This window comes from Saccopteryx leptura, chromosome 4 (assembly GCF_036850995.1).
Source record: "Saccopteryx leptura isolate mSacLep1 chromosome 4, mSacLep1_pri_phased_curated, whole genome shotgun sequence".
NCBI lineage: Eukaryota > Metazoa > Chordata > Mammalia > Chiroptera > Emballonuridae > Saccopteryx > Saccopteryx leptura.
The window spans coordinates 53,371,235-53,390,402 of NC_089506.1; the positions used below are offsets into that span (position 1 = coordinate 53,371,235).

The 19,168-nt window shown below is 41.1% G+C and overlaps 1 protein-coding gene across 5 annotated transcripts in view; it reads left to right on the top strand.

Annotated features, from left to right (window-relative positions):
* The window catches only part of DZIP1 (DAZ interacting zinc finger protein 1), a 79,132-nt gene that overhangs the window by 15,344 nt on the left and 44,620 nt on the right, over positions 1–19,168 (top strand). For all 5 annotated transcript variants that reach the window (XM_066380678.1, XM_066380680.1, XM_066380682.1 and 2 more), the window contains 3 exons: positions 1,014–1,098; positions 4,393–4,517; positions 15,116–15,277. In XM_066380678.1, coding sequence (XP_066236775.1) covers positions 1,014–1,098; positions 4,393–4,517; positions 15,116–15,277 — 372 coding nt within the window. The remainder of the gene's footprint in view (positions 1–1,013; positions 1,099–4,392; positions 4,518–15,115; positions 15,278–19,168) is intronic.

Here is a 19,168-nt window from a genome sequence, read left to right on the forward strand (position 1 = left end):
GTGGACCGGTACCAAATGGCCCACGGACCGGTACCGGGGGGCTGGGGACCACTGCTCTAACCAATTGAGCTATCTGGCCAGGACAATATTCACATTTTAAAAGATGGAATAATGATATTATGATTGTGTCAAATAAAGTCCTTATAGAGAAAACACTGAAATATTAACCAATAAAATATATAATATCCAGGATTTATTTCAGAGTAATCCAGGGGTGAGGATATATGAAAACAATTTGAATTTTGGCTTAAAATTTGAATCTGTGTTTAAGTGGAAAATAGAGATTTGGTGGAATTTTTTTTCAATACATTTATTTTAGGAGGGCAAATATTTCTAAGCATCTGTTTAATCATTTATTAATGTTGGGCTCCAGGGACAATGCTGTGAATAAGATAGATGAGAGTCAGTGCTTTCAGTAACCTACAGGAATTAGGCTGAAGACAAACAAGTGAAGTAAATAAACATGAAAAGATTAACTGGTGAGATGTACAGTGACTGGCAGAAGGACCATTCTTGAAAATCTTGTTGAGGACGTGCCACTGATTCCCAGTGTGGAAATGTTTTATAACTGACATCCTGAGTGTCAAGGAGTCTGTCATGGGAAGGCCTGTGGAAGATTCAGGCAGGGGACCAGCTCGTGCAGAGTCTCTGAGGTTGGCCTGCTTGAGAAACAGAAAGAAGACTTGCGCTGCTGGAGTGTCCCAGCAAGTTGGTGATGATGCTGGGTACCCCCAGTCTAAGTGCAGCAGCATTAGGGTTCCAGAAAGCCATGATGGGCTACTCTTATGTAACTGCTAGGTGATAGTTTCCACTACCTTGTGGGCAGTTTGGGAAGGGCGCGCACGTTTTATATGTGTTGTTTTAGTCAGGCTTTTAGTATCGCTTGCCAGGATGGTATCTTTTGGAGGAAAGCCACCAAGCAGTAGTAGTACTTCAGGTACCTGAATTTTAATTGAAATCAGGTGGAAGGGACTCATTACGGCCACTTTGATTTGTTGCTTTCTCCTTTTCAGTGCCATTTTTGTGACAAGGCCTTCATGAACCAAGCCTTTCTCCAAAGTCATATTCAACGCCGCCATCTGGAAGATTCTCACCTTGGTAAGTACTGAGCTCAACTTTAATGAGCTGTTTTCTATCTGGTAATATTTCCTTTTTTCAGTGAGACATGATCCAGTGCATTTCTCAATCCTTTTAAAAGAAAGTACCGCTGTCCTTGTCCGTGCATGAATTAAGTGTTGAGGCCTTGCTGTGAGTGAGGCACTGTACTAAGGCCTGGGGCTGTAGCCCCAAGGGAAACCAACTAAGTCCTACATTCCAATGGTCTTACAGAGCAAATACACTTAAATGAATGAGTGGTTCTTTTAAAATGATGGCAAATGCAGCAAAGAAAAATAAATCAGGAGAATGGGATGGAGATTGACTGCAGGTAATCAGCAAAGGCTTTATTGAGGAGGTGATTTTGATTGGAAAACAGAATGATGAGGCAGTCCTAGTCTGGGGAAAATCTGAGAAATGAATCTCCCAGGCAAGGGGAACTCTGATTGTGAGAGGTGTGAGGGGGAGACAGGACAGTGTGTTTGAGGATCAGATAGACGGTTGGTGGAGTCAAGTGAGCAAGGCTGTGATGTGTGGTGACATTGGAAAGGAAGGAGCCAGATCCCATGGGCGTTGAACACCCTGGGCAGGAGGAATGTGGGTGTTTTTATAAGCGTAATGGCAAGCCACTGGAGGTTTTTAAGTATGGGGGGAACACAATCCAAATTGCACCTGAGAATGACCTCTCTAGCTGCTGTTGGAGCATAGACTGTAGGGCAGGGGTCCCTAAACTTTTTACACAGGGGGCCAGTTCACTGTCCCTCAGACCGTTGGAGGGCTGGGCTATAAAAAAAACCCACAACTATGAACAAATCCCTATGCACACTGCACATATCTTATTTTAAAGTAAAAAAACAAAACAGGAACAAATACAATATTTAAAATAAAGAACAAATAAATTTAAATCAACAAACTGACCAGTATTTCAATAGGAACTATGGGTCTGCTTTTGGCTAATGAGATGGTCAATGTCCGGTTCCATATTTGTCACTGCTAGCCATAATAAGTGATATGACGCGCTTCTGGAGCTGTGATGCGTGTGTCCTGCGTCACCGGAAGTAGTACTGTACGTGAGTGATGTCGTGCTTTGCGGCTCCACCACAACAGTGCTCCTCTCACTGACCACCAATGAAAGAGGTGCCCCTTCTGGAAGTGCGGCGGAGGCCAGAAAAATGGCCTCAGGGGGCCGCATGTGGCTTGCGGGCCGTAGTTTGGGGACCCCTGCTGTAGGGCAATGGTGGAAGCAGGTAGGAGAGTGAGAAGATTGCAAGAGTAGCTCAGGGGAGAGAGAAGGTGGCAACTAGACCACAATGGTACCAGGGAAGATGGGAGAAGTGAAGGTAGAGAGGGTATGTTCCAGACACAGAGCCCACAGGGATGAGGCTCAGCGTGAGAGGAAACGATGAAGGCAAGACAATCCTGCGTTTTGGGCTGTGTGCTTGGGTGGATGGCAACGATGTTTACCAAGATGGGAAATCTAGCGGTAGGAAGCAGGTTGAAGGAGTAAGGAGAATGGAGAGTTTGTGCTGGCCATGGGTAAACTTAAGTTACACATACAGTTGTCATACAAGTTGAGATTCCAGAGGTCTGGAGGTCAAGGTGGAGGTCCAGGCTGGGAATATAAACCCGGGAGTTGTTAGAGCTGGGCTGGATGAGGTCACCTAGACAGAGAAGATAGCTAAGAGCCAGCTCCAAGGCTCTCCCAACAGTGGGGGCTCAGGAGGAGTAGCTGAAAGGAGTATGGAGACGGGAAGGGAACCTCTGGGGTGTGTTATCATGAAAACCAAGGGAAATAATGTTTCAATTGTATCGAATGTTCTATGACACAGAGAAAGATGATGGCCGAGAATTGACTGTTGTCACTATAGCTGTTGGTGATCTTGATATAGCAGCTTGGGTGGATTGGTGGGGACAAAATTCTGAATGAGCTGCACTGAGAATCCGGTGAGGAAGTGGTCATGTCGATTACAGACATTTATTTCAATAGTGTTTACTGGGAAGAACAGAGATGTGAGGCATTATCTGGAGGGAAATGTGGGATCAAGAGAAAATGTTTGTTTTGTTTGATGTGGGAGATACTCAAATGTATTTGGGTACTATTGTGAATTAACCAGTATGTACAGGAGGAAACTAGGAAGCAAGAGAGGGAACAGTTCTGTGGTTTATCAAGGAACCAGGTTTCCTAGTACTTAAACATTCTCAAAAGTAAAGAATGCGAGATCTATTTCTCCACGAGCAGATCAAAGCATTCCACAGATTGCTACAGCAATCCACAGAAATTCTCATTAAGAGCTTACATATCTTTAGTATCAGGATGTGTGTACTTCTAGCTTGTTGCTCAGTGCCTGCTTTCCCTTCCCTTTTGGGCCAATGTATTTCCATTTTTGCCAGTTTCAGGTAAATAGATTTATTTGGGAACTAGCTAAGCTTTGTGTAAACAATATGAACAACATAAAATACCATGTATAAGCCATGGGCTACTGATACATTCTAGCAATATATTGGAAATAGTAAATATTTTAATTAATCTACCATTCTTCTGTGTGAAACTGACTTTCTTTCTCTTCTGTTTCAGTCTCTTATTCTATCTCATACTCGTTTCAGAGAGCATTTCACACTCTGAAATGAGTATTATTTCTTCAGGTCATCTTTGAGATACTGACTTTCTACTTTGGTTTCCATACCTTTCATGTCTGCTTCACAGACACATGTATATCCATTCAGTCATGTGTACATCTGCATGTAAGTACATGTACATAAATATTCCTCCCTTCACTTGTTGCTTCCTTTTACAACTTTTCAGTACTGCGTTTTTGCCCTGTCGACAGGTTATGGCCCGAGTTTGCACTTTGACTGCCAGCCTCTGCTTGTCTTAGCTAAATTCATGGGTTCTCAGGAGAGTTTGGTGAGAGCAGAAGGATGGTGACCACAGAGATTTCAATGTCGTGGCACCTGCAGTGGAAGCCATTGCTTCCTTCTTTGATTGAGACAGATATCTTGAAGAAGGGCCCAGGATTATTCCTTGTCACCATTATTGCTTCCTGAATGGGCTCTCACTCTGTCTCTGTGGGATAATCCAACCTCAATACAGTGGCTGAAAGAATCTGCTAAAATTGATTCCGTGCCCAGTAATGCAAAGGGCTGCAAATAAATACTAAGGAAAAAAAATTGGCTAATGTGGCATTAAAACAGTAATATCCCAAGTAAGAGCAGTTTCCTTTGTCTTGTCAATAGAAGTCCACCCCGTAAGTTTTCAGATAGGCTTCATAGTTTAACAAGGTATTTCTGTTGCAACAGCATATACGAAAAAGGAGCAGACCGATAAGCTCCAGAATGAGATTGACATGCTGAAGGAGCAGCTGCAGCTTACGAAGTCTCAGCTAGAGGCTTCCCAGCGCGCCCATGCCGTCCGACTCTCCGAGGTAGGAGACCAAATTTCGAAACAGTGGTATGTTGGGAAGGATTGGCATGAATTCTTTTTAGATGTTTGGTAGAATTCATCAGTGAAACCATCTGGTCCTGGACTTTTCTTTGTTGGGAGTTTTTGTATTTTTAATGGAAATAATGCCACCATTTTTATTTATTTACTTTTAGCGAGAGAGACAGAGAGACAGATAGAGACTGACAGACAGGAAGGGAGAGAGATGAGAAGCATCAGTTTTTGGTTGCGGCACCTTAGTTTTTCATTGATTGCATTCTTATATGTGCCTTGATGGAGGGGAGCTACAGCTGATTTAGTGACCCCTTGCTCAAGCCAGTTACCTGGGGCTCAAGCCAGCGACCTTGAGCTTCAAGCCAGCGATCTTTGCGCTCAAGCCAGAGACCATGGGGTCATGTCTATGATTCTGCGCTCAAACCAGTGACCTCAGGGTTTTGAACCTAGGTTCTCTGCACTCCAGGCTGACAATCTATTCACTGTGCCACTGCCTGGGCAGGCTTTTGGGAGTTTTCTGATTACTGATTCAATTTCCTTACTCCTACTGGTCTATTCAGATAGCCTATTTTTTTATGATTCAGTCTTGGTAGGTATGTTTCTAGGATTTTATTCATTTCTTCTCGATTGTCCAATTTCTTGGCATATAATTGTTCCTAGTGGTATCTTATGACCCTTGGTAATTCTGTAGTATCAATTGTAATGTGCTCTCTTTCATTTGTAATTTTATTTGAATCCCCTCTCTCTCTTGGTTAGTCTAGCTAAAGGTTTCTCAATTTTGTTTATCTTTTAAAAAAACTCTTAGATTTATTATCTTTTCTGTTGTTTTCCTGGTCTCTATTTTATTAATTATTGCTCTAATCTTCACTATTTCCATCTCTTTGCTAACTTTGAGTTTAGTTTGTTCTTTTTTCCTAGTTATTTGAAGTGTAATATTAGGTCATTCCAGCCCTGGCCGGTTGGCTCAGCGGTAGAGCGTCGGCCTAGCGTGCGGAGGACCCGGGTTCGATTCCCGGCCAGGGCACACAGGAGAATCGCCCATTTGCTTCTCCACCCCTCCGCCGCGCCTTCCTCTCTGTCTCTCTCTTCCCCTCCCGCAGCCGAGGCTCCATTGGAGCAAAAGATGGCCCGGGCACTGGGGATGGCTCTGTGGCCTCTGCCTCAGGCGCTAGAGTGGCTCTGGTCGCAACATGGTGACGCCCAGGATGGGCAGAGCATCGCTTCCTGGTGGGCAGAGCGTCGCCCCATGGTGGGTGTGCCGGGTGGATCACAGTCGGGCGCATGCGGGAGTCTGTCTGACTGTCTCTCCCTGTTTCCAGCTTCAGAAAAATGCAAAAAAAAAAAAAAAAAAAACCTAAAAAAAAAAATATTAGGTCATTCCAATTTCTTTCTTAATGTAGGTGTTTAAAGCCATTAAACTTTCTTAGAACTGCTTTTGCTGTATCCTATAAGTTTTAGTATGTGTGATTCCATTTTTGTTTGTTTCAAAAAAAAATTTTTTTTTTTTGTATTTTTCTGAAGCTGGAAACGGGGAGAAACAGTCAGACAGACTCCCGCATGCGCCCGACTGGGATCCACCCGGCACACCCACCAGGGGGCGACGCTCTGCCCACCAGGGGGCGATGCTCTGCCCCTCCGAGGCGGTCGCTCTGTTGTGACCAGAGCCACTCCAGCGCCTGGGGCAGAGGCCAAGGAGCCATCCCCAGTGCCCGGGCCATCTTTGCTCCAATGGAGCCTCGCTGCAGGAGGGGAGGAGAGAGACAGAGAGGAAGGAGAGAGGGAGGGGTGGAGAAGCAGATGGGCGCTTCTCCTGTGTGCCCTGGCCGGGAATCGAACCCGGGACTTCTGCACGCCAGGCCGACGCTCTACCACTGAGCCAACCGGCCAGGGCCAAAAATTTTTTAATATATTGATTTTAGGGGGGATGGAAATAGATAGAGAGAGCTACATCAATTTGTTCCACGTTCATTGGTTGCTTCTTAGTACGTGCCCTGCGGGGATTGAACCTGCAACCTTGGTATATCGGGGACAGCACTCTAACCAATTGAGCTAACTGGCTGGGGACTGTCTCAAGATATCTTTTATTTCCTTTATGATTTCTTTTTTGACCCATTGGTTGTTCAGGAGTGTGTTGTTTAATTTTCATGTATTTGTGAATATTCTTATTTTCTTCTTATTACTTATTTCTAGTTTCATACTAGTGTGGTCAGAAAAGATGCTTGGTTTAAATTGAGTTCTCTTGAATTTGTTAAGACTTGTTTTGTGACCTAATATATGATATATCCTGGAGAATATTCTTTGTGCACTGAGAAGAATGTATGTCAGCTGCTGTTGGGTAGGATGGCCTGTGTATGTCTGTTAGGTTCATTTGATAGCAGCAATTTTCTTTCTTTCTCTCTTTCTCTCTCTCTCTCTCTTTCTCTCACTCTCTCTTTCTCTTTCGTTTCCTGAGAGGAACATCAAACTGCTCCTATATGTGTCCTGACTGGGGATTTAACCAGCAACTGTCCAGGATGATGCTCCTCCAACCAATTGAGCTAGGGCCGTGATAGCAAACCTTTTTATAAAAACCTCCCACTTTGCCTGACCAGGTGGTGGTGCAGTGGATGGAGCATTGGACTGGGATGTAGAGGACCCAGGTTCGAGACCCCGAGGTCACCAGCTTGAGCGCGGGCTCATCTGGTTTGAGCAAAAGCTCACCAGCTTGGACCCAAGGTTGCTGGCTCGAGCAAGGGGTTACTCAGTCTGCTGAAGGCCCGTGGTTAAGGCACGTATGAGAAAGCAATCAATGAACAACTAAGGTCTTGCAACAAAAATCTGATGATTAATGCTTCTCATCTCCGTTCCTGTCTATCTGTCCCTGTCTATCCCTCTCTCTGACTCTCTGTCTCTATAAAAAAACCAAAAAACCGACCCACTTTTGCAGTGCTGGTCTATCTGGTCCCTCCCGACCATTAGTGGGCATTCCAACTTTCATGGTGGGCAGTAGCGGAGCAACCAAACTGTGCTGCGATTGGTCCACCATGAAAGCTGGACTGCCTACTAGTGGGCGGGAGGGACCAGGTTGACCAGCACTGCAAAAGTGGGTGGTTTTTATAAAAAGGTTCGCCATCACGGAGCTAGGGCTTAATTCAGTGGTGGGATTCAGCCGGTTCACACTGATTCAGCAGAACCGATACCTAATTTTTTTTTGAGTTGGATGAACCAGTTGTTAAAATGGCATTTGTAATCAGGGTTCTCTCTCAGTGTGGAAATTACAAATTTACATTCCTCTTTTTTTTTTTTTTTTTTTTATTAAATTTTTATTAATGGTAATGGGATGACATTAATAAATCAGGGTACATATATTCAAAGAAAACATGTCTAGGTTATTTTGTCATTAAATTATGTTGCATACCCCTCGCCCAAAGTCAGATTGTCCTTCGCCACCCTCTATCTAGTTCTCTGTGCCCCTCCCCCTAACTCTCCCCCTGTCCTCCCTCCCCCCACCCCTGGTAACCACCACACTCTTGTCCATGTCTCTTAGTCTCATTTTTATGTTCCACCAATGTATGGAATCATGTAGTTCTTGGTTTTTTCTGATTTACTTATTTCACTCCTTATAATGTTATCAAGATCCCACCATTTTGCTGTAAATGATCTGATGTCATCGTTTCTTATGGCTGAGTAGTATTCCATAGTGTATATGTGCCACATCTTCTTTATCCAGTCTTCTATTGAAAGGCTTTTTGGTTGTTTCCATGTCTTGGCCACTGTGAACAGTGCTGCAATGAACATGGGGCTACATGTGTCTTCACGTATCAATGTTTCTGAGGTTTTGGGGTATATACCCAGTAGAGGGATTGCTGGGTCATAAGGTAGTTCTATTTGCAGTTTTTTGAGGAACCACCATACTTTCCTCCATAATGGTTGTACTACTTTACAGTCCCACCAACAGTGAATGAGGGTTCCTTTTTCTCCACAGCCTCTCCAACATTTGCTATTACCCGTCTTGTTGATCATAGCTAATCTAACAGGGGTGAGGTGGTATCTCATTGTAGTTTTGATTTGCATTTCCCTAATAACTAATGAAGCTGAGCATTTTTTCATATATCTGTTGGCCATTTGTATCTCTTCCTGGGAGAAGTGTCTATTCATGTCTTCTTCCCATTTTTTTATTGGATTGTTTGTTTGTTTGTTGTTGAGTTTTATGAGTTCTTTGTAAATTTTGGAAATTAGGCCCTTATCTGAGCTGTTGTTTGAAAATATCATTTCCCATTTAGTTGGCTGTCTGTTTATTTTTATATCAGTTTCTCTTGCTGAGCAAAAACTTTTTATTCTGATGTAGTCCCATTCATTTATCTTTGCCTTCACTTCTCTTGCCATTGGAGTCAAGTTCATAAAATGTTCTTTAAAACCCAGGTCCATGAGTTGAGTACCTATGTCTTCTTCTATGTACTTTATTGTTTCAGGTCTTATATTTAGGTCTTTGATCCATTTTGAATTAATTTTAGTACACGGGGACAGGCTGTAGTCGAGTTTCATTCTTTTGCATGTGGCTTTCCAGTTTTCCCAACACCATTTGTTGAAGAGGCTTTCTTTTCTCCATTGTGTGTTGTTGGCCCCTTTATCAAAGATTATTTGACCATATATATGTGGTTTTATTTCTGGGCTTTCTATTCTGTTCCATTGGTCTGAGTGTCTATTTTTCTGCCAATACCATGCTGTTTTGATTATTGTGGCCCTATAATATAGTTTAAAGTCAGGTATTGTAATGCCCCCAGCTTCATTCTTTTTCCTTAGGATTGTTTTGGCTATTCGGGGTTTTTTATAGTTCCATATAAATCTGATGATTTTTTGTTCCATTTCTTTAAAAAATGTCATAGGAATTTTGATGGGAATTGCATTAAATTTGTATATTGCTTTGGGTAATATGGCCATCTTGATTATATTTATTCTTCCTATCCAAGAACAAGGAATATTTTTCCATCTCATTGTATCTTTTTCGATTTCCCTTAACAATGCTTTGTAATTTTCATTATATAGGTCCTTTACATTCTTTGTTATGTTTATTCCTAGGTATTTTATTTTTTTTGTTGCAATCGTGAAGGGGATTATTTTTTTGAGTTCGTTTTCTAATATTTCATTGTTGGCATAGAGAAAGGCTATGGACTTCTGTATGTTAATTTTGTATCCTGCGACCTTACTGTATTGGTTTATTGTTTCTAATAATCTTTTTGTGGAGTCCTTCGGGTTTTCGATGTATAGGATCATATCGTCAGCAAAAAGTGATACCTTTACTTCTTCTTTTCCAATATGGATGCCTTTTATTTCTTTGTCTTGTCTGATTGCTCTGGCCAGAACTTCTAGCACCACGTTAAATAAGAGTGGAGAGAGTGGACAACCCTGTCTTGTTCCTGATTTAAGGGGGAAAGCCTTCAGTTTAGTGCCATTTAATATGATGTTAGCTGATGGTTTATCATATATGGCCTTTATCATGTTGAGATATTTTCCTTCTATACCCATTTTGTTGAGAGTCTTAAACATAAAATTGTGTTGTATTTTATCGAAAGCCTTTTCTGCATCTATTGATAAGATCATGTGGTTTTTGTTCTTTGTTTTGTTGATATGGTGTATTACGTTAACCGTTTTGCGTATGTTGAACCATCCTTGAGATTCTGGGATGAATCCCACTTGATCATGATGTATTATTTTTTTAATATGTTGTTGTATTCGGTTTGCCAGTATTTTGTTTAGAATTTTAGCATCTGTATTCATTAGAGATATTGGTCTGTAGTTTTCTTTCTTTGTGCCATCCTTGCCAGGTTTTGGTATGAGGGTTATGTTGGCCTCATAAAATGTGTTCGGAATTATTGCTTCTTCTTCAATTTTTTGGAAGACTTTGAGTAGAATAGGAACCAAGTCTTCTTTAAATGTTTGATAGAATTCACTAGTATAACCGTCTGGGCCTGGACTTTTATTTTTGGGGAGGTTTTTAATAGTTTTTTCTATTTCCTCCCTGCTGATTGGTCTGTTTAGGCTTTCTACTTCTTCATGACTCAGTCTAGGAAGGTTGTATTGTTCTAGGAATTTATCCATTTCTTCTAGATTGTTGTATTTGGTGGCATATAATTTTTCATAGTATTCTACAATAATTCTTTGTATATCTATGATGTCTGTGGTGATCTCTCCTCTTTCATTTTGGATTTTATTTATTTGAGTCCTGTGCCTTTTTTCCTTGGTGAGTCTTGCCAAGGGTTTGTCAATTTTGTTGATCTTTTCAAAGAACCAGCTCCTTGTTTTATTGATTTTTTCTATAGTTTTTCTGTTCTCTATTTCATTTATTTCTGCTCTGATTTTTATTATCTCCTTTCTTCGGCTGGTTTTGGGTTGTCTTTGTTCTTCTTTTTCTAGTTCCTTAAGGTGTGAAGTTAAGTGGTTTACTTCGGCTCTCTCTTGTTTGTTCATATAGGCCTGCAGTGATATGAATTTTCCTCTTATTACTGCTTTTGCTGCATCCCAGAGATTCTGATATGTCGTATTTTCATTTTCATTTGTCTGTATGTATCTTTTGATCTCTTCGCTTATTTCTTCTTTGACCCATTCATTTTTTAGAAGTATGTTGTTTAGTTTCCACATTTTTGTGGGTTTTTCCCCCTCTTTTTTGCAGTTGAATTCTAGTTTCAAGGCTTTATGATCAGAAAATATGCTTGGTACAATTTCAATTTTTCTAAATTTGCTGATACTGTCTTTGTGGCCCAACATATGGTCAATTCTTGAGAATGTTCCATGTACACTAGAGAAAAATGTATACTCTGTCGCTTTGGGATGAAGTGTCCTGTAGATGTCTATCATATCCAGGTGTTCTAGTATTTCGTTCAAGGCCACTATATCTTTATTGATTCTCTGTTTGGATGACCGATCTAGAGCCGTCAGTGGAGTATTGAGGTCTCCAAGTATGATTGTATTTTTGTTAGTTTTTGTTTTAAGGTCAATAAGTAGCTGTCTTATATATTTTGGTGCTCCTTGGTTTGGTGCATATATATTAAGGATTGTTATGTCTTCTTGATTCAGTGTCCCCTTAATCATTATGAAGTGACCATTTTTGTCTCTGAGTACTTTTTCTGTCTTGTAGTCAGCATTATCCGATATGAGTATTGCTACACCTGCTTTTTTTTGGGTGTTGTTTGCTTGGAGTATTGTTTTCCAGCCTTTCACTTTGAATTTGTTTTTATCCTTGTTGCTTAGATGTGTTTCTTGTAGGCAGCATATAGTTGGATTTTCTTTTTTAATCCATTCTGCTACTCTGTGTCTTTTTATTGGTAAGTTTAATCCATTTACATTTAGTGTAATTATTGACACTTGTGGGTTCCCTACTGCCATTTTATAAATTGCTTTCTGTTAGTTTTGTATCTAGTTTGATTCTTCTCTTTTGTTTTTCTATCATTTGTTTCTGTTTGTTTGTGTTCCATACTTCTTTCCTCTGTTGCTACCTTTTTTAAGTCATGTGTTTTTGTGGTGGTTTTTTCTCGGGTGGTTACCATTAAGTAATGAAAAGGGTACCTACCATATTCATTGTAGTACCCTATCTTATAAGTATTTCTGCACTTCATCGACATTCCTCTTTTTTAACGTTAATCTGCACAACAGCATATTCTAAGCTCCTGTTGTAATGTTCATTCCGTCCATAGGTGAAAAAAAATTGCAAGTGAGGACCCCAATCAAGAAGCAATATGGAAATATCTTAAATAACAGTTTTATTATCTTTTGTCCAGTATTATTTAATACTTTTTCATTAATATTTTAAAACTCCTTATAACATAATCTAGTTTTGTGTACGTACCTCTTTTATTGTACTTATTTAAGTATTAAATGCATGACATAATAAACTACCTTTCGGTGTATCTTTTTTTATATTTAAAATGATCAGTAAGCGGCCTGACCTGTGGTGGAGCAGTGGATAAAGCGTCGACCTGGAAATGCTGAGGTCACCGGTTTGAAACCCTGGGCTTGCCTGGTCAAGGCACATATGGGAGTTGATGCTTCCAGCTCCTCCCCCTTCTCTCTCTGTGTCTCTCCTCTCTCTCTCTCTCTCTCTGTCTCTCTCTCCCTCTCTCTCTCTCCTCTCTAAAAATAAATAAAATAAAAAATATTAATAAAAAAATTATTTAAAATGATCAGTAAGCTAGAAGACCAGTTGTTAAATTATTTTAATCCTACCACTGGCTTAATTATTATATTTTTTTAATTGATTGATTTTTAGAGAGACAGAGAAGAAAGGAGGGAGAGGGGCAGTCATATATTCATTGGTTTCTTCCCATGTGTGCCCTGACTGGAGATCGAACCCGCAACCTTGTTGTTTTTCTTTTCAGGACAATGCTCTTAATCCACTGAGCTAACTGACCAGGGTCTAGCAATTTTCAACTACTGTGCTATGTCACACTGTTGTGCCACAGAACTTTTTTTTTTTTTTAATTTTAATCTGAAGCTGGAAACGGGGAGAGACAGTCAGACAGACTCCCGCATGCGCCCAACCGGGATCCACCCGGCACGCCCACCAGGGGCGACGCTCTGCCCACCAGGGCGCGATGCTCTGCCCCTCCAGGGCGTCGCTCTGCCGCCACCAGAGCCACTCTAGCGCCTGGGGCAGAGGCCAAGGAGCCATCCCCAGCGCCTGGGTCATCTTTGCTCCAATGGAGCCTTGGCTGCGGGAGGGGAAGAGAGAGACAGAGAGGAAGGCGGGGGGGGGGGTGGAGAAGCAAATGGGCGCTTCTCCTATGTGTCCTGGCCAGGAATCGAACCCGGGTCCCCCGCACGCCAGGCCGACGCTCTACCGCTGAGCCAACCAGCCAGGGCCCCTTTTTTTTTAATTTAGTGAGAGGAGAGGAGGCAGAGACAGACTCCAGCATGTGTCCTGACCAGTGTCCACCCAGCAAATCCACTAGGGGGCAATGCTCTGCCCATCTGGGACTTTGCTCTGTTACTCAGCAACCAGCTCTTCTTAGCGCCTGAGGTGGAGTCCATGCAGCCATCTTCAGTGCCTAGGGCCAACCCACTTCAATTGAGTCATGGCTACAGAAGTGGGAGAGAGAGAGAGAGTGAGGATGAGAAGAGAGAAGAGGAAGGGTGGAGAAGTAGATGGGCACTTCTCCTGTGTGCCCTGACCTGGATTCAAACCCGGGACATCCAAACACTGGACTGACACTCTACCCCTGAGCCAACCATCCAGGGCTAAGAACTTTTAAAATATATGATACAATACCTGACTATTTAGTCAGGGGCATTGACCTCTTTTTTCTTAGATTGTCAAATAAAAAAATGACAACAGCCAACACAACAATAACGATCTGGAGTGACTGAATCAAAATTATACCTATTTTTTGTCAGATTGGCGAAAAATTTAAATATAAATTTTGGTACGACACAGAATTTTAGTAGTTTATGAGTGCCATGAGATGAAAAGGTTGGAAATCGCTGATCTGTAGTGTTCAAATCCTGTTTTTCTTCATTGATTTTTGTTTGGATGATCTGTCCATTGTTTGAGAGTTGGGTATTAAAGTCTCCTATTATTGTGTTGCTATTTATTTCTCCTTTCTGTTCTGTTAATATTTACTTTATATATTTAGGTGCTCCAACGTTGGATATGTAAATACTACAATTTTTATATCTTTGTGATAAATTGACCCCTTTATCATTATAGAATGACCCTCTTTGTTTCTTGATATTTCTCTTTTTTAATGTAGGTGCTTACAGTTCTAAATTTCCCCTGGACACTGATTGGCTGCTTCCCTTTTTTGGTGTGTTGTATTTTAATTTTCATTCATCTTAAGTATTTTCTAACTACCCTAATGAGTTTTTCTTTGACCTGTTAGTTTAAGAGTATGTTATTCAAGCTTCATGTATTTTTATCTTCTAGATTTTCTTCTGTTACTGATTTCTAGCTTTACTCCACTGTGGTTGAAGAGTATACTTTGCATGATTTCCATCTTTTCAATTTATTGAGAATTATTTTATGGCCTAATACATGATTTCTTCTGCTGAAGCTCCTATGCGTGTTTAGCAAGATTTTATATTCTGCTGTTGGGTGCAGTATTCTTTCTGTATATGTTTGATAGGTTGAGATTGTATATAGTTTGCTCAAGTCCCCAGTTAAGGTTAAAAAAAAACCCCAAAACCTGAAGATTATCAAGAAATCGAAGGTTGATTGGATCTTGAATTTAGCTTATATAAATATGAATTTGTGTTTTATGAGGTTGAGATGGCGCTACTATACCCAAATTGATATGGTATCAAGAAAGGCTCAATAGACTTTTTCTTTTAAAGTATATTTATATTTTAAGTATTATTACATGTCTATTCTACAAGTTCACAGAACACTTGATACTTTGGGGCTCTGCATTTGTATTTGAAGGATGTAAGGATGTGTTGCCCTTGGTTTGTAAAAGTTGTATGCACAGACCTGCTATTATTTGAAGTGTTATTGCAGCCCTTACTGAAATAGGCAATACTGGTTGGCACATTTGAGGTGAAGTTATGTCCACTGATTTAAAATTTTACATATTTGCTTCATATCAAAACTTTTAAAACCATGTCTTAAAATAATTTCAGGAATATGAAATGCAGAAAACAAAAGAGGAAGAATTTCTGAAGTTATTTCATAGATGGAAAGAAGAAGAAAAGGAGAAATTTGCTGATGAAATAGAAAAATTCAAGGAAATGTGTCAGAATGAATTTAAAGAATTAACTTCCAAAAATTCAGCATTAGAATATGTAAGTATTAAACTGAGAAGCCCCTATAGTACTGGTAGAGTTATTGCCTTGAAAGGTGGAGTTAGAATGTCATTATGGCCACCTGACCTAATCCCTGGCCCAAACACCCCACTCCCTGAGAATCTTGAGGAGGGAGAAACATATAGAAGACAGAGCAAGTGAAAAAAACTATTTCTTTGAGAATGGGAGCTTTGTCCCCAAACTCCAGTGCACAACAGTTGGTACATTTGGTCGGATGATAGAAGAGGGTCCCTCTTTTATTAGCTGGTTTAGATTAGGAAAACTTAAATCATAAACCTTTCTCTGAGTTTTGGAACTTTCCAAGAAAGGCTGACAGAGATCACCAATGTGGGAGGAAAAGGAAGCTGACCCAGACAGACAGAGGGAGAATTTTTGCCAGGCCCGGCTGGGGAGGAAGATGGGTCTGCAGCAGGCAGGATGTGGTTCAGTGAGCCCCTTCCCTCCCCTGTGGGAGCAGCCTCGCTCCACATTGCCCTCGTTACTTACATGGATGACACAGACATGCTCGTTGCTGGGCTGGGCTCTTCATATTCTGTGAGCTCCTGCTTCACACAGTGGCCGCTGTCATCCCGCTAAGAATGATCTGAACTTGCTGGGTAGCTCAGAGCTAAGTCATCCTTAAGAAAAAGAAACGAGGGAAGCAAGGGAAGATCCTTGAGCTCCCTCTAGGGGATGGAGTTTATAAACTGAAATAGAAATTTTTTTTTAGAGACTGTTAAGATCCTTCTCTAAAACACCCTGAACCCTCACATAAGGATGGGCAAAACTATGACCTGTGAACCAGATCTGGCATAGCCCTGTTTTTGTAAGGCTCATGAGCTAACAAAGGTTTTTACATTGTTAAGTGGTTGAAAAAAGTCAAAAGAAGAATATTTCATGACACAAAAATTAAATGATGTTAACATTTCAGTGTCCACAAGTAAAGTTTCTTTGGACACAATCACACTTATTCCTTTACCCCTTATCTGTGGTGCTTCTGTGTTGGGCCCATAGAGTTCAGGGTAGTGACGGAGGCCCTCTGTGTCTCGAACAAAAACTGTGCTATCTGGGGCTCTTTACAGGAAAAGTTTGACAGCCCCTGTCATATCTTTATTGGCACAAGGCTAACAGTTGGTGAAGATGAAATGGATGTTTATGATACTATTCTTTACCTTTCGTGTAACTTGTCATTTGCAAAGAAAAAAAAATTGATGGGAAAGAACATCAGATGGCTCATATCTTTTCTGTACACATTCCTTAAGGCAGCTTCCTGTCGGTTCACTTGGTCCCCTGTGACCCTTCCTTGTTGCTGTTCTTCTTCCTAAGCATCAGAGCCCCAGGCTGTAGTAATTTCTCTTCATGGTTTCCTCTACCACCCGTACTCCAGACCCCAATCTGTGGCTCCTTCTCAAAGTGGGATGCCATATCAGTGACAGGAGTGGATTTTGATACTAACCGATTTAAGACTGATTTCTTACATCTCCATGAAGTTCACACTCATTGTTTTCCCTTGTGATAATCTGCCAATTACCATTCTTTTGCTGTGCTCATGTCCTCTGCTCCCTGCACCTAAGATAATTGTGGAGTAGGACTTTTCCCCACAGCTTTACCATTTCTACCTTGAAAATAAATAGTTTTATTGAGATATAGTTCACATACTATACAGTTCACCCACTTAAAGTGTACAATTTCAGTTGTCTTTATTGTTCACAGACTTATGCAACAATCATCATGGTCATTTTAGAACATTTTATTACCCTAAGAAGAAACCTTGGCTTGACCTGTGGTGGCTCAGTGGGTAAAGCGTCAACTTGGAGCACTGAGGTCGCTAGTTCAAAACCCTGGGCCTGCCTGGTCAAGGCACATACGGGAGTTGATGCTTCCTGCTCCTCCCCCTGCAGGGACCAGCTCGGCAATGGGTGTACACGAAGGGAAGGTGCTGCAGAACTTAAAAACACACACACACACACACACAAGATACAACATAAATAAAAGATGTTACTAGGGACTCCCAGCCGTTAAGACTGAGAGCTCATATCTGCAGCGACATTGTATTTATTTGTTTCTTTACTCAGCAAGCAAGTTAGCAGAGCATAGGCTCAGGAACAGAGAAGGATGATTAACTAAAACCTTGCAGGTATGCAGGAAATGTCTAACAGGTTCAGAAGCTCCCATTAAACAATCTTATCAGAGTTTGCTGGGACAGCGTTCTGCTCCCACAGGACTTGGAGATCCAAAGTTCACACTAAAAACTTGTTTCAGGGCAGCATTCCAATTCCTGGCCATTTTCCTGCATTCTCCCTTCTCTCTTTCGCTCTCTCTCTCCTCTCTCTCTAAAAATGAATAAATAAAAATTTTTAAATCAATCAATCAATAAATAAAAGAAACCTTGTTCCCATTGGCTCTCTCCCCAACCCCTGGCAACCACAAATCTACTTTCTGTCTCTCCCCAACATCTCCCTTGCCCCAACCCCTGGCAACCACAAAGCTACTTTCTGTCTCTATGAATCTGCCTGTTCTGGACATTTCATATAAATTGAATCATATAATATGTGCTCTTTTGTGAGTGACATCTTTCACTTAGTATAATGTATTCAGGATTCATTCATGTTGTATTTATCAGTATTTTATTCTTTATTTTTCTTAAGTGAGAGGAGGGAGGACAGACAGATTCCTGCATGTGCTGTGACCAGGAACCACCTGGCAACCCCTGTCTGGGGCTGATTCTCTGCCCATCTGGAGCCTATGCTTGCAACTGCAACCGAGCTATTTTTAGCGCCTGAGGTGGAGGCTCCATGGAGCCATCCTCAGCAGCTGTGTCTGACACACTCAAATCAGTTGAGCCATGGCTGTGGGAGGGGAAGAGAGAGAGAAGGGTCAGGGGAAAGGGGAGGAGAAGCAGATAGTCATTTATCCTGTGTGCCCTGACCTGGAATCAAACCTGGGACAGCCACATGCTGGGTTGACGTTCTACCACTGAGCCAACTGGCCAGGCTGTTCTTATTTTTATTGTTGAATGATCATCTATTGTATGGATATACCATATTTTATTTGTGCATTCATCAGTTGATGGTATTTATTTTGTTTGCCCTTTTCGGCTATTAATAGATTTAAAAATTATTATTAAAGTAGACTACGTTTTTAGAATAGTTTTAAGTTTACAGGAAAATTGAGTAGATAATACAGAAAGTTCCATATAAACCTCTCTCTCCTACTCTATATACATTTTCCATATTCTGACAATCTTAAATTAGTGGATTTGTTACACTTAATGAACCAATACTGATACACTTGCATTAATTGAAGTCCATACTTTTTCCCAATTTCTTTAGCTTTTACCTGATGCCCTTTTTCTGCTCCAAGATCTTGTATAGATACCACATTACATTTATCCTTAGCCTCTTCTTGTCTGTGACAGTCAGATTTGTTTTTAATGACTTGGACAATGTATATTGTAGGCTGCCCCTCTATTGGAATTGATTTGACATTATTTTTAAGGTCAGACTGGGCTTAACGGTTTTGGGGAAGAAGACCTCAGAGTTAGCATGCAGTTTTCTTCATATCATATAAAAGGTATACACCACCTACCTAACTGTGGTTGTTGATATCTTGACCACCTGGCTGAGGTAGTTTGCCAGATTTCTCCACTGAAAAGTAACCTCTCCCTGTTTCATACTGTTCTCTTTGAAAAGAAGTTGCTATGTGTAGCCCAGACTTAAAGAGCGGGGAACTGTGCTCCCCTAGCATTTTGTGTTTGAAGTTAACACAGTATTACCTTCTGTGCTCACTGCTAGTAACTTTGGGATTGACATACAAGCAAAGGGTAAGATTACAATATTATGTCCCTGTTGGGTTCATGGATGTGGTCCTGTGTGATGCTGGCCTCATCAC